The sequence below is a fragment of the Mobula hypostoma genome, chromosome 2, assembly GCF_963921235.1.
Source record: "Mobula hypostoma chromosome 2, sMobHyp1.1, whole genome shotgun sequence".
NCBI lineage: Eukaryota > Metazoa > Chordata > Chondrichthyes > Myliobatiformes > Myliobatidae > Mobula > Mobula hypostoma.
The window spans coordinates 113,599,619-113,613,995 of NC_086098.1; the positions used below are offsets into that span (position 1 = coordinate 113,599,619).

General features: G+C 41.1%; 1 protein-coding gene and 1 long non-coding RNA gene across 3 annotated transcripts in view; one reads left to right on the plus strand and one right to left on the minus strand.

Annotated features, from left to right (window-relative positions):
• The window catches only part of LOC134342376 (3',5'-cyclic-AMP phosphodiesterase 7B-like), a 173,070-nt gene that overhangs the window by 20,963 nt on the left and 137,730 nt on the right, over positions 1-14,377 (plus strand). For both annotated transcript variants that reach the window (XM_063040432.1, XM_063040433.1), the window contains exon 2: positions 7,576-7,633. In XM_063040432.1, the coding sequence (XP_062896502.1) occupies positions 7,576-7,633 (58 nt within the window). The remainder of the gene's footprint in view (positions 1-7,575; positions 7,634-14,377) is intronic.
• LOC134342380 (uncharacterized) overlaps positions 943-14,377 on the minus strand; it is a 62,418-nt gene continuing 48,983 nt past the window's right edge. The window contains exon 3 of the long non-coding RNA XR_010017011.1: positions 943-1,915. This is a non-coding gene — a long non-coding RNA (uncharacterized LOC134342380). The remainder of the gene's footprint in view (positions 1,916-14,377) is intronic.

Here is a 14,377-nt window from a genome sequence, read left to right on the forward strand (position 1 = left end):
GAGCCAATAGGCTGGTCCTGGACTTATTTCCTGGCATAATTTACATATTACTATTTAATTATTTATCTTACAACTGTAACGAAAACCAATTTCCCCTGGGATCAATAAAGTATGACTATGACTAATGAGAGACCTTTACGTTTCTGGTGTTTAGCCTCAAAATTCTCAATGGCATCTTGAATCCTGCTTGTCCATTTTGATCGTTAATAGGCAAGAACTTCTCATGAATATGTTGGGATATTGAGCTTGAAAAAGACTTTGAGCATTTTCTTGAGCCTCTTCCATTGCCAGCAGTTTAGAATGGAGTGTCCATTGTGTGATTTCAATGCTGAGCATGTGAGCGAAGCGGTCGATTGATTGTAACTAAGATTTCATACAAGATGTTGGTCTAGAAGAGGACACTAACATTCATTTACTTCCAGTGAACATAGTGTCTTTGTTAAATGCATTCAGAATAGAAAATCAAGTTGTGTGAAGAATCTTTTTGTCTTTAATTGGTTGGTATGTAATATGCAGCACTTAATCATTTGTGGTACTCATTAGAGTGTACTTGATTCCATTGACAAGAGAAACATGTTAGTAACCATAATGTGACATTTTTGGTTACCTCCACCTACTGGACAACCTGTGTCTTCAATGAATATACTTTGTTTCTGAGCATCACAATGGTTTTCTTTAGCTAGTTGAGTATATTGTATGGAGAAGCGAAGATTCTGATTGTTTTAGGTTCTAAATACTTATACAGTCAATGCTGTGGGCACGTGACCAAGTGGTTAGCCCCAGCCGAGGGAACGTGTTGTGTCCTTGAGCAAGGCACTTAATCACACAGTGCTCTGCGATGACACTGGTGCCAAGCTGTATGGGTCCTAATGCCCTTCCCTTGGACAACATTGGTGTCATGGAGAGGGGAGACTTGCAGCATGGGCAACTGCTGGTCTTCCATACAACCTTGCCCAGGCCTGCGCCCTGGAGAGTGAAGACTTTCCAGGTGCAGATCCATGGTCTCGCAAGACTAACGGATGCCTTTACTTTACAGTCGATGCTGGAAGCACTTGGCAGGTCATTGAAAAGAAATGCTGAAGAGACTACACCTGAAGCATTAGACTTTTTCACTTCATGTGTCAGATTGATCTGTATTTCCAGCATTTTAGTTATGTATTAATATTCAGTACCTCCTGTGGAAAAGTTTAAAAGTATATTAATTTATCAAAACAAAATCTGTCAAGCAGGTAACAGTCATGGCATAGTCAGAGAGGGGTGGAGGGGATATATTAATAGGTAAATTTAATGTCAGAGAAAGATATACATCTTGAAATGTTTTCTTCGCAATCATCCACGAAAGCAGAGGAATGCCGCAAAGGATGAATGACTGTTATATGTTAGAACCCCAAAGCCCTCCAACTCCCCCTCCCACGCATAAACAGCAAAGTGATGACACTCCCCCTCCCCCACCAGGAAAAAAAAACCATCTGCACCCTCCACCAAGCACTCAAGCGTGTAGCAAAGCATCAATAAAAACAGACTTGCAGTACCCCAGATTACTCATTCACCTGGTAATTCGACAAACCACAGGCTCTCTCTCTCCCTAATAAATGAGAAAGAGGTGTCACAGTGGGGGTGGGGGACATAACAAAACAACTCGCTGATTTATGGTATTAAAAAATCTCGGGTCTCTGGGCACGCAGCCAGCAGCCACCTCGCTGCTTTCGATCTTCTGTGTGCTCCCATGACACACCAGGCAGCGGCACCGACCTCAAATCTGCCAGCTTCCAGAGCCATGAAGGCGCCCTAGTCTTCCAGGCCACATCCTTGGCATATCAAAAAGCAGCTGGTCATGAGGCCCTGAGAGCAGGTCCCATTCCCGCAAAGAACCGAAGTCAGCTTGTAGCTCCAGGTCAGGGTCTTCAAAAGAACCCTGAAACGGGGAGAGAAAAAGAGATATTAAAGATAGAAATAGAGCTATTTCCAAAGATGCAAACAAAGGAGTCACCATTAGGCGCCAAAATCCAAAGCTCCCCCACCCCCCAATAAGGGTTTTTTCAATTTCCCCAGTATTGCCTATGATTATTTTAAAGTGAAAGAATTTTTAAAGTGCATCCAAAGAGCTTTTTGACTTAATACATAGATAGTTAATGAGAGAAGAGATTGTATCAGACCTAACCTTAAGGAATGTAGCCAGGTAAGTGGTTGAAGTATCAGTAGGTGAGCAATGTGGAAATAAAGATTCAAGATTGTTTAATGTTATTTCCGGTACATAAGTGTAAAGGAGAATGAAATAACTGTTACTCAGACAACAAGAATTCTGCAGATGCTGGAAATTCAAGCAACATACATCAAAGTTGCTGGTGAACGCAGCAGGCCAAGCAGCATCTATAGGAAGAGGCGCAGTCGACGTTTCAGGCCGAAACCCTTCGTCCTGAAACGTCGACTGCGCCTCTTCCTATAGATGCTGCTTGGCCTGCTGCGTTCACCAGCAACTTTGATGTATGTTGTTAACTGTTACTCAGAATCTGATGCAGCACAAAAAATACACAATAAGATAAAGAACAAAATAAAAAATACGCAATGAATATAAATACATAAAGATAGGTTATACAAATTGGTCTTATGTCCATCATCTGACACGGGCCACAGGAGTGACTGACGGGAAATGATAAAGTAGTGGTGGTAGGGTGCGTGGAGGTGTTGGCCAACCTTGCTGCCTGGGGAAAGTAAGTGTTTTTGAGTCTGGTGGTCCTGGCGTGGAAACTACATGACCTTTTCCCTGATGAGAGTGGGACAAATGGTCCATGAGCAGGGTGGGTGGGATTGTTCATGATGTTACTGGCCCTTTTCCAGCATCTTGCTTTCTGTGTGAGTGAGTGTGTGTATATATATGTACACACCAGTGCCATTTCTGCACGATGCAGTGATGCAGCTTGTTCGGATTATCTCTATTGCACATCTGTAGAATGATACACGTGTAGATGTGCACAGTCCACCTCTCTTCCGCCTCCTCAGAAAGTGGGGGCATTGGTGAGCATTGCTGTGTGTTCTGGGACCATGAGAGGTTGTGTGAGATGTGTGTGCTTGGGAGTTTGTAACTGATTGCAATTTCCACTGCTGTGCCTCCGCTATGAAGAGGGGTGTGATGGTTCTCGTCCCCCTGAAGTCAGTAACCATCTTGTTGACATTGAGGAAGAGGTTATTTGGTTGGCACCAGTCCTCGAGCTTTTCTGCCTCCTGTTTGTAGGCTGCCTCATCTTTGCTGGGGGTGAGCCCCACCTCTGTCATGTTGTGATTATATGGGTAGTGATCATAATGTTGTGATTACTCAAATAATGATAAGTCATTTAGTTTCAAAGTACAAAAGGGAAAAGGATCAGGATAGGTTGGATGTTAAGGTTCTGGAAGGTGAGGTATGTTTTAAATATCATAAAACTTCACCTGGCAAAAGTGGACTGGAAATTGCTAACAGGTAAATCTCCCATTGGACATCTAAGGGTCATTTGAATGTGGAAAAGCTGGGAGTTCTAGACCAATGTGTTCCAGAAAGGCGAAAGCAAAAGAGAGAAAGTCCGTGGATCCCTGGATACAAAAAGGCATGGAAGGCTGGGTAAAGAAGGAAAAGAAAGCATTTGGTAATTATAGAGAACTAAACTAAGGTCAGACCCTTCGGAGCATTGACAGTGGAGAGAGAGAATCGGGGTGCCAAAGAGAAAGCATGACAGGCAGGATTAAGGAAAGTCCTATAGCATTGTATAAGTATATTAACAGCAAGAGTAATTTGGGGAAAAAATGGAGACCAGAGGTACTCAAGGGATAATGTGTGTGGAGCCAGAGAATGTAAATGAGGTCTTAAATGAACTCTTGTGCTCACTAAGGAGAAGGACGTTGCAGCTGGATAATTTGGGAAAGGTGATGGTAAAATTTAAAAAATATATTAGCATTAAAAAGGGTGAAGTGTTAGGTGTCTTAATGGTCATATACGTAGATAAAATCCACAGGACCTGTGATGTTTTCTAAGCTGCCATGCAAGGAAATTGTTAGAGACCTGATGAAGCTTTTTGAATCTTTATTACGCACTGGTGAGATACCAGATAACTGGAGGGCAACAGGCATAAGCTTTAGACCCATGAGTCCAATGTCAGTGTGTAAGAATGGGGGGAAAACTCCTGAGGGACAGGATTAATCTACACCTGGTAGTGCAGGTGAATATGGTCAGCACAGCCTGGCGGGGAGACATCCCGTCTGACTAATGTGATTTTCTGTTTTGTCTTTCAAGAAGATAACAAAATGCATGGAGGTCAGTGAAGTTGTGTTCACTGCTGGGCTCCTGTAAAGCCTTTGACAAGGTCTGGGTAGGAGACCGTAGTCCTAAAGGTTGGAGCCAAGGTAAGTTAGTAAATTGGTTAAAATGGGCTTGATGATAGGAAGCCAAGGATGATGGTGGTAGCAAGATGTCTTTGATTGCAAACAACTGCTTAAAAATGGGCAGCCATATAATTGCAGATTTACAGTGGAACATGCTAACTCTTGAATGATGACTTTGAAGTCTCTAGAAAGGTTCAGGTTTCAGACTGGATGTTACTGGTCTTCATTGTAATTTGAACAGCACTTCAGAGAAATGCCCAATATCATGTTGCTATTAATCAGTAAATTCAACATTAGCTTTTAGTTCTTTTTATTTAAAGAAGACCTAACGTTAACTGATTTTCTTTTAAAAACAAGCAACTGGAAATCAAATCACAAAGAGAATCTGAAGATGCTGGAAATTAAGCCCCCCACACAGACTGCTGGAGGAACTCAGCAGGGCAGGCAGCATCTATGGGTGGGTAAAAATTACAGTCAATGTTTGAGGCTGAGGCTCTTCGGCAGTTCTGGGAATTCCTGGATTTCTGATGTCTTGCTGTTCAAATTTTAAAAGATTTAATCCAGCTCAAGCAAATTATGCAGATTTGTTTAGGCTGGAAATAATTGGAAGTGACAGGCATGCCAATATTGAATGTGTTTGTACAGAAGTGTGAGCGGTAATGAATCCTTAATCTGTTTGGGTAGATTTCCAGGACATGTGACATGATCAGAATTTTTGGGAAGCTCCATACTGTGTGACAACTTAATTGTATCAGTAAAGCAGATACTTTAACAACAGTGCATAGGGATAAGCAAGATGTTTGAGTCATAACTGCTAGCTCTGGTATTTTTTTCAGATCTTAAGTTCTATTATTTCTCTTCCAACTTGTCTTTCTTTTGGCCATGTTAGTAGCATTGTCACAGAGTACGGTGTCATGACCTTTGGTCTAACTTGTTCAAACCAACCAAGAAGGCAAATGGAGCTTATTCCACTTGCCTGTGTTTGGTGCATGTCCCTCTAAACTTTTCCTATTCTTGTACCTATCCAAATATATTTTAAACATTGTAATTGTATCAAATTGACAGCTTCTTCTGGCACCTCGTTCCATATACCCACCACCCTCTGTGGGAAAATTTGCCCCTTGAATCCCTTTAAATCAGGGGTTCCCAACCTGGGGTCCTTGGACCCCTCAGTTACTGGTCTGGATCCATGGCATAAAAAGGATTGGGAGTTCTACTTTAGATCTTTCTCTACCCCAGGAAAAATATTGTGGCCATTCATATTATGCATGCCTCTCATGATTTTACGTACTTTTAAGCTCACTCCTCAGCTTCCAGTGCTTTAGAGTGAACGTAGTGCAGCCTGTCCACCAGTCTCTCCTTGTAACTCAGTTTTCCTGTCCTGGTAGAATACTTGTGATTTTTTTTTGTCTCTCAACACTTTACAGTTTAATAATATTCTTTCTATAGCTGGGTGATCAGTATGGCACACCATACTCAAAATATGGTCTAAACCAGTAACTGTACCATTGTGAGATGACATCCCAACCCCTATACTAAGTGCACTGACTGATCAAGGAAAGCACGCATAGTGCCACCTTTGCTAACTTGTCATTGAACTTTATTGCATTGGTTACTTTACATACGAAACCTTTTAACATTCAAACTATGATCTTCGAATGAAGATCATAATCTTGCCCATGAGTTCTTGACAGTGGCCCTCACTATGATAAAATGGTCAGTTGTCCAGGCAGTCTGCTCAAATGGACTTTGTATAAAGTGATCATACTTGGTTCATTTTACTGCAGTGTGATCTGAAATTCATTAAAATTTATTGATGCAACATACATCAAAGTTGCTGGTGAACGCAGCAGGCCAAGCAGCATCTATGGGAAGAGGCGCAGTCGACGTTTCAGGCCAAGACCCTTCGTCAGGACTAACTGAAGGAAGAGTGAGTAAGGGATTTGAAAGCTGGAGGGGGAGGGGGAGGTGCAAAATGATAGGAGAAGACAGGAGGGGGAGGGATAGAGCCGAGAGCTGGACAGGTGATAGGCAAAAGGGGATACGAGAGGATCATGGGACAGGAGGTCCGGGAAGAAAGACAAGGGGGGGTGGTGACCCAGAGGATGGGCAAGAGGTATATTCAGAGGGACAGAGGGAGAAAAAGGAGAGTGAGAGAAAGAATGTGTGCATAAAAATGAGTAACAGATGGGGTACGAGGGGGAGGTGGGGCCTAGCGGAAGTTAGAGAAGTCAATGTTCATGCCATCAGGTTGGAGGCTACCCGGACGGAATATAAGGTGTTGTTCCTCCAACCTGAGTGTGGCTTCATCTTTACAGTAGAGGAGGCCGTGGATAGACATGTCAGAATGGGAATGGGATGTGGAATTAAAATGTGTGGCCACTGGGAGATCCTGCTTTCTCTGGCGGACAGAGCGTAGATGTTCAGCAAAGCGGTCTCCCAGTCTGCGTCGGGTCTCACCAATATATAAAAGGCCACATCGGGAGCACCGGACGCAGTATATCACCCCAGTCGACTCACAGGTGAAGTGATGCCTCACCTGGAAGGACTGTTTGGGGCCCTGAATGGTGGTAAGGGAGGAAGTGTAGGGGCATGTGTAGCACTTGTTCCGCTTACACGGATAAGTTTATTGATGTATTACCAGAATCTTATTTGCAGCATTTATTCTCCTGACCTATCACAATTCTGCTTCGTGTTTTTTTTTAACTATTCCAGTTTTGATTGTTATTTCTGAACTTGCCCTGGTTTGTTTGTATATGTGTTATTTCAAATGTTTCTAATAATCTTTCTCGTAAGTTTTTCTTATGAAGGGTTGTGTTTGAAGAGGGGATTTGGTTTGTTATATTTCCAAAGTGGTTGTTGATACCAATTTAAATGTTGTCTTACTAAGTAAAAATTTTTAAAAGGCATTATTTGAATTTGTCAAATTATTTTTATCATGAGCATGGCTTCATAAGTTAGTTTGAGGATCAGTTGTGTGACCAGTGAATATATCCACAGCGAAAGTGGAACATTTTCTAAAAAGAAGACATGGGCACAAAGTTGTGTTTTGCGTACTTAATAAAGGGGCGAGGCAAGTAAATACTGAAGGTTTGCTCCCGTTGCAGCACTTGTTTCTCGCATAGTTTTTCTCTCTTACCTACCTACATACAAACTGGGTTGAAGTTCCTTGTTAGTGAGTAAAATTGTTGCATTTAACAGACTTTTTTTCCTCTCTTTCAGAGCTGTGGAGCTATCTCATTGGATGGTCCTGATCAGAATGCACTATTTCGCATGCTAGGTAAGACCTATCCATTTTAAAAGATTAACATTCAATGTGCACAAACAAAAACACTTCTAATATTGGTTGCAATATTCCTTTCCCAAGAAGGTACAAGCTAGCTATTGCTTCAGCAGTTAATTGCCATCTAATGTTTTTTTTGGCAAAAGTATGAGTATGCATGAAGGATGGGTTTAAACTTGTTTGTCATGCTAGAACTTCAAATTGCACCATGATGTGTCCTGAAGTTGCATTTCAAAGAACCTTGTGGATGTAACAGGAAAACCTTATGAATTTGAGGTTGAAAAACCCCATAAACTTCCCAGGAACGGATCTATCACCTTTACTGGGATGTTTTACATTTAGTATTTCCCATGGAACTGTTGGTCTTTAACATCTAGAAAGCTCTTGTACATGACCAGTGAATGCTGCCTTGCCGTAGTTGTATATAATCCATGATGCGTTTTAAGCAAGGAAAGAGTCAAGCTACAGAACTTAATGGTCTCTTTGTCAGAGACAGAATCAGGTTTATTATCACTGGCATAAGCTTTGTCATGAAATTTGTTCTGCATTAGCAGTACTGTGCAATACATAAAATGACTATAAATCAAATAAGAAATATAAAAAAGTCGTGCAAAAAGAGAACAAAATAATGAGGTAGTGTTCATGGACTGTTCGGAAATCTGATGGGGGGGGGTGTGGGGAAGAAACTGTTCCTGAGTGTGTGCCTTCAGCCTCCTCCCAAATGGTAGTAATGAGAAGAGCGTGGTGGTGAGTGTTTGATAATGGATGCTGCCTTGCTGTGGCAGAGTCCTTTGAGTGTATCCGCTGGGGAGACTAGTGCCCATGATGGAGCTGGCTCAGTTTGCAACCCTCTGCAGCTTTTAGTGGTCAGGTGCACTGGCAATGATCCAGACAGTGATCCAACTAGTCAAAATGCTTTCCACAGTCATCTGTTGGAAGTAAAAAGCTTGCTAGGTTCTTTGACATTTCAAATCTTCTCAAACTTGTAATGAAGTGTAGCCAGTGGCACACCTTCTTTGTAATTGAATCAATATAACAGGCCTAGGTTAGATCCTCTGAAATGTTGACACCCAGGAACTTGAAGCTGTTTACCCTTCCCACTGCTGACCGCTCAGTGAGGGTTGGTGTGTGTTCTCCTCACTTCCTGAAGTCTGCAGCCAGCCCCTTGGTCTTACTGACGTTGGGTGCACGGTTGTGGCAACACCACTCAACCAGCCAATCTATTGCCCTCCTGTGTAACTGCTCATCGGTGAAGGATATGTATTTGCTTACATACCAGTTGTTTGTTGTCATTCTGAAATTCCCTTGATTTTTTTTAGAAATAAAGGAAATTTGAAATAAAAGTCTGTTCTTTTGCATTCATCACAGCACCACAGGTATAAATTATTCCTGTGCAGCAATAACTACTTTTTGCAGCAGAAAAAGATGGAAATTTTAATCTTTAAAAGATGGTCGATGTTTATTTGAAATTATTTGTCATCTAGAGATTAACAGAAGAAAGATTATTGCTAAATGCTTCAAACATTACAACTTTGTTATTCCTTTTTTTAATATAATTTTATTGAGTTTTCAAACTTGATTACATGAAATACTAATATCTATCCTCCCCCCTCCCCTTAACCCTTCCCCCCCAATATATACCCCTACCTAAAAGAAACAAAAGAAAAGGAAAAAAAAAGAGAGAAAGACTGCCTGGGTATTGGAAGGTCTCCACATGCTCCATGGAATTCGAAATAAATTTAATATATTTATTTAACACACATCAAAGTTGCTGGTGAACGCAGCAGGCCAGGCAGCATCTCTAGGAAGAGGTGCAGTCGACGTTTCAGGCTGAGACCCTGACGAAGGGTCTCGGCCTGAAACGTCGACTGCACCTCTTCCTAGAGATCCTGCCTGGCCTGCTGCGTTCACCAGCAACTTTGATGTGTGTTGCTTGAATTTCCAGCATCTGCAGAATTCCTGTTGTTTAATATATTTATTTGTTACTTTCCCCAAAGGACCAACATTTTTATTATCGGAGCACCTAGATATGCCAACCTATCTTTTGTAAATAAGGGTGCCAAATATTCAAAAATGTATCATATTTATCTCTTAGATTATAAGTATTTTTTTCAAGTGGAATACAGCTAAAAATTTCATTATTCCAACTTTGTTATCCCTGACAGAGGCTTTCCCTGCTTTTAGTTAAGTTGCACTTCTATCTGTGTTCAAAAGATGGATGATACATTCTTGTGAAACACTTAGCTATTTGCAATTTAATTGTGAAAGGAGCAACTAAGGAAAGAGCCAATACAGTTATTTCATGTCATTCCTTGTTTCTTCAATGTTGGGTATGTTGCATGCTTATAGAGAAATAGACAGAATTTGAAAGGAATCCATCCAATTATAAAGATTTTTTTCCTGTCAGTGAAAAATTGGCATTGAAAGAGAATATCTTACAAAGAAACTTGTGGGGTATAGGATTGCTTGATGCACTCTAAGATATGATGGCCTGAAATAGCTTCATTTGTCAGAAGGAAACACAAAATAGTCTGTTTTCACATTGTAGACAGATTTTGTTTACTCCAGTTCTTTGAATTCATTGCCTAATCCTATACCATTTACTAGTGAATTCCCACGACAATGGAAAGCTCAAGTAAATTTCCCAAATTGCTCAAATTCTGAACAGGCTGTAAATCTACACATAAATATCTTGATGCAGCAAAACTCAACAATAGTACCTAATTGTGCATCTCTTGTTTAATTCTTCCCTTAGACAAGAAATACATGAAACATATAATATGAATCAATCATTTGAGCAGTGTGTGTTTTTAAAAAAAAACACACGCACGCACATGCACACCCCCCCCACCCCCATTGAAATCTTACAAATTTAAATAAAGTCATTATGTTGTCGTAATGAGAGTTCACATTTTCATAGAACCATACAGCGTGGTTCGGCTCACCACATCTATGCCAACCTGTGGGTACCCATTTATAGTTAATCCAGTCATGAAAGGAAAATCATGTCTGACGAATCTCATAGAATTTTTTGAGGATGTAACTAGTAGAGTGGATAGGGGAGAACCAGTGGATGTGGTATATTTGGATTTTCAAAAGGCTTTTGACAAGGTCCCACACAGGAGATTAGTGTGCAAACTTAAAGCACACGGTATTGGGGGTAAGGTATTGATGTGGATGGAGAATTGGTTAGCAGACAGGAAGCAAAGAGTGGGAATAAACGGGACCTTTTCAGAATGGCAGGCGGTGACTAGTGGGGTACTGCAAGGCTCAGTGCTGGGACCCCAGTTGTTTACAATATATATTAATGACTTGGATGAGGGAATTAAATGCAGCATCTCCAAGTTTGCAGATGACACGAAGCTGGGCGGCAGTGTTAGCTGTGAGGAGGATGCAGAGTGACTTGGATAGGTTGGGTGAGTGGGAAAATTCATGGCAGATGCAATTTAATGTGGATAAATGTGAAGTTATCCACTTTGGTGGCAAAAATAGGAAAACAGATTATTATCTGAATGGTGGCCGATTAGGAAAAGGGGAGGTGCAACGAGACCTGGGTGTCATTATACACCAGTCATTGAAAGTGGGCACGCAGGTACAGCAGGCGGTGAAAAAGGCAAATGGTATGCTGGCATTTATAGCGAGAGGATTCGAGAACAGGAGCAGGGAGGTACTACTGCAGTTGTACAAGGCCTTGGTGAGACCACACCTGGAGTATTGTGTGCAGTCTTGGTCCCCTAATCTGAGGAAAGACATCCTTGCCATAGAGGGAGTACAAAGAAGGTTCACCAGATTGATTCCTGGGATGGCAGGACTTGCATATGAAGAAAGACTGGATGAACTGGGCTTGTACTCGTTGGAATTTAGAAGATTGAGGGGGGATCTGATTGAAACGTATAAAATCCTAAAGGGATTGGACAGACTAGATGCAGGAAGATTGTTCCCGATGTTGGGGAAGTCCAGAACGAGGGGTCACAGTTTGAGGATAAAGGGGAAGCCTTTTAGGACCGAGATTAGGAAAAACTTCTTCAGACAGAGAGTGGTGAATCTGTGGAATTCTCTGCCACAGGAAACAGTTGAGGCCAGTTCATTGGCTATATTTAAGAGGGAGTTAGATATGGCACTTGTGGCTACGGGGATCAGGGGGTATGGAGGGAAGGCTGGGGCGGGGTTCTGAGTTGGATGATCAGCCATGATCATAACAAATGGCAGTGCAGGCTCGAAGGGCCGAATGGCCTACTCCTGCACCTATTTTCTATGTTTCTAGTTTCTCGTACTTTACCTTTAGCTTTCACTATCTGAACGGTGCGAGTGCCTGTTCTGAATGCTATCAATGATGCTGCTTCCACCATTCTTTCTGGCAGTGCTATTCTAGGAACTCGCCACTCTCTGGTGATGAAGGTCCTCCTCAGATTCCCTCTAAATCTATTACTGCTTAGCTTAAATCTATATCTTGTTTTGTTTGCCTCCAAACAAAAAGAAAAGATTCTTGTGATCTACTTGTCTATCCCACTCAATTTTATGCATATCAATCATGTCCCTTGTTCGTCTCTCCTCCAGAGAAAACAGACCTGACAACTTTCTCTCCTCAAAGTAAACATGCTCCATCCACAGTAAAATTCAGTTGAATTTCCTTTGCACCCTCTCCAGCAATACGTCAAGTAACTAGAACGACACACATGCAGTGCATTACTCCAGTTGAGAATGAACTAATAATTTTTAAAGTTGGATCATTGCTTCCTAGCTCTTGCATTCAATACTTCAATTAATGAATCCCAACAATCCCATATGCCTCCTTAGTCAACTGTGTTGCCACCTTCAGTGATCTTAGGACTGGGACTTCACGGTTCCTCTGTTTCTCAATAGTCCCTGGAACTTGCCATTGGTGCTTGTCCTGGGGCTTCCCTAGTGCTTCCAAAATACATCCTATCACAATTATCAGGAGTCACTATCCACTATTTCTTAGCCTATTGATATTATTCTGTGGCCTAAGGCCACCCTCTCCACTGTCAATAATTTCACCAATCTTTACTGTATGTCATCTGCAAGCCTACTGTTCATTCCACCAATCATAAATTGCAAACAGCAATGGTCTCGGTGCTGATCCCTGTGGAACACCACCAAACAGAGACATCCAATCACGGAAGTAACCATTGCAGCCTGCAGAAAGTCTCCTCTGGCATGTCCACTTTCAATCCCACCAAGGCATCGTGCACCTTGTCTTTATTTATAGAGCTTTGCATACACTTCAATGGTATCACTTGTTGAGTTTCCTAAACGTGGTTTGTTTCTTTTTTTAAAAACTGATAGGGGAAAAAGTAATCGTTAAGGATCTTGCCTGTACCTTCTATGTCTATATACAAATTATGCCCTAGTTTCCCTAATAGGCCCTACTTTTTCTCTGGTTATTATTCTGACCTTGCTGTTTTATCAACACTTTTATCAGAAGTGACTCTGAATCTATGATCATTCTTGTGCAATACGATAAACTTTTCAAGTTGGAAGTGGTTGTATCACTTGACAGTGGAGATGCAAAGACTATTAACCTATTCTGAGAATGCTTCCAGCAGTTAAATTCTTTGGAAAGGCCAACAAAATTTAAGAATGCTATAATATCTTCAAAAAAAAGGCACTGAAACACAGCTCGTATCCAAAATGAGATTAGGTTATTTTGCAAAGCTGCATGCTGAAAGGAATTTGCATGCCAAATCTTTAAGCTCTAGTTCAAATCAAGTATATCAGACTGTGCCAATGTTACATAATTGTAAAGCAACTACTCTTCTTTAAATTAGAGCAGGATCCTCTAATTTAGACAAAACAGAAAATGCTTGTACTATTAGCTTTTCCTCCTTTTGTTTTTACAAACAGTGAGATACAAGTAACTTAGTGATGTGACATTTAATAAGCAGCTACAGATTTAGTCCACCATCTGGTTATCAGAGAACTTGAGTTGGTGTGAATTCCTTGTTGCCTTGTTTGATTCTTCATCTGAGCTTGAGTTCTGTTTCTTTCTAAAGCTTGCCTGGGTTAAATACTATTACCTGAAGTCTGTAATGGATCCATCCAGAATTGGTTCATCTCTAGCAGGGATCCCATAATCTACACGAACACTTAAAATGTTGTAATCTTCAGCCAACTTTCCTTCTGGTTCTATAAATCAACTGAGTGTCTTCGATTTTCTGGATGGCTGAACAACACTAATATTCTGATTAATGTCACAGTGGTGATCAACTTTTAAGTTGAATTTGATGAACAAAACTCATGAGTTCTGTAAGTGCATGGCTTACGGTAGAGTGTTTTTTTGGATTGAACCAAGAAAGTGGTGAATCAGTGCTTCACTCTGGGTTTTTACTGTTCTTCCAACATCAGCTGCTAGAACATTTTAAGTATTCTGGCTGATTTCTGAGCCACTCTTTTTGAAGTCAAATGAAGAATCGAAAACATGTTGTCATTCCTGTACGCTGTTGTGAACAGAATGATTTCTGACTAACTTAATACTGAGTAGTGCCTATAGCTGTTCATAGGCAGAATCTTTAAGTAAAATTGAATGTTCCAGATTGTGACAATTTCACATGGTTACAAAGCAGGTATTCCTCATGTCTTATTCAAAAGGAGCTCAGTATAAACACAAAAACAGTTATATAGCGGGTGGAATGGCTCTACCTAAAGATAAAGTTTACTGTTCTTTAGTTGATGCAGCGTGGAGTGTAACTTATTAATGCAGGCATGGTTTGAAAAAGCTGT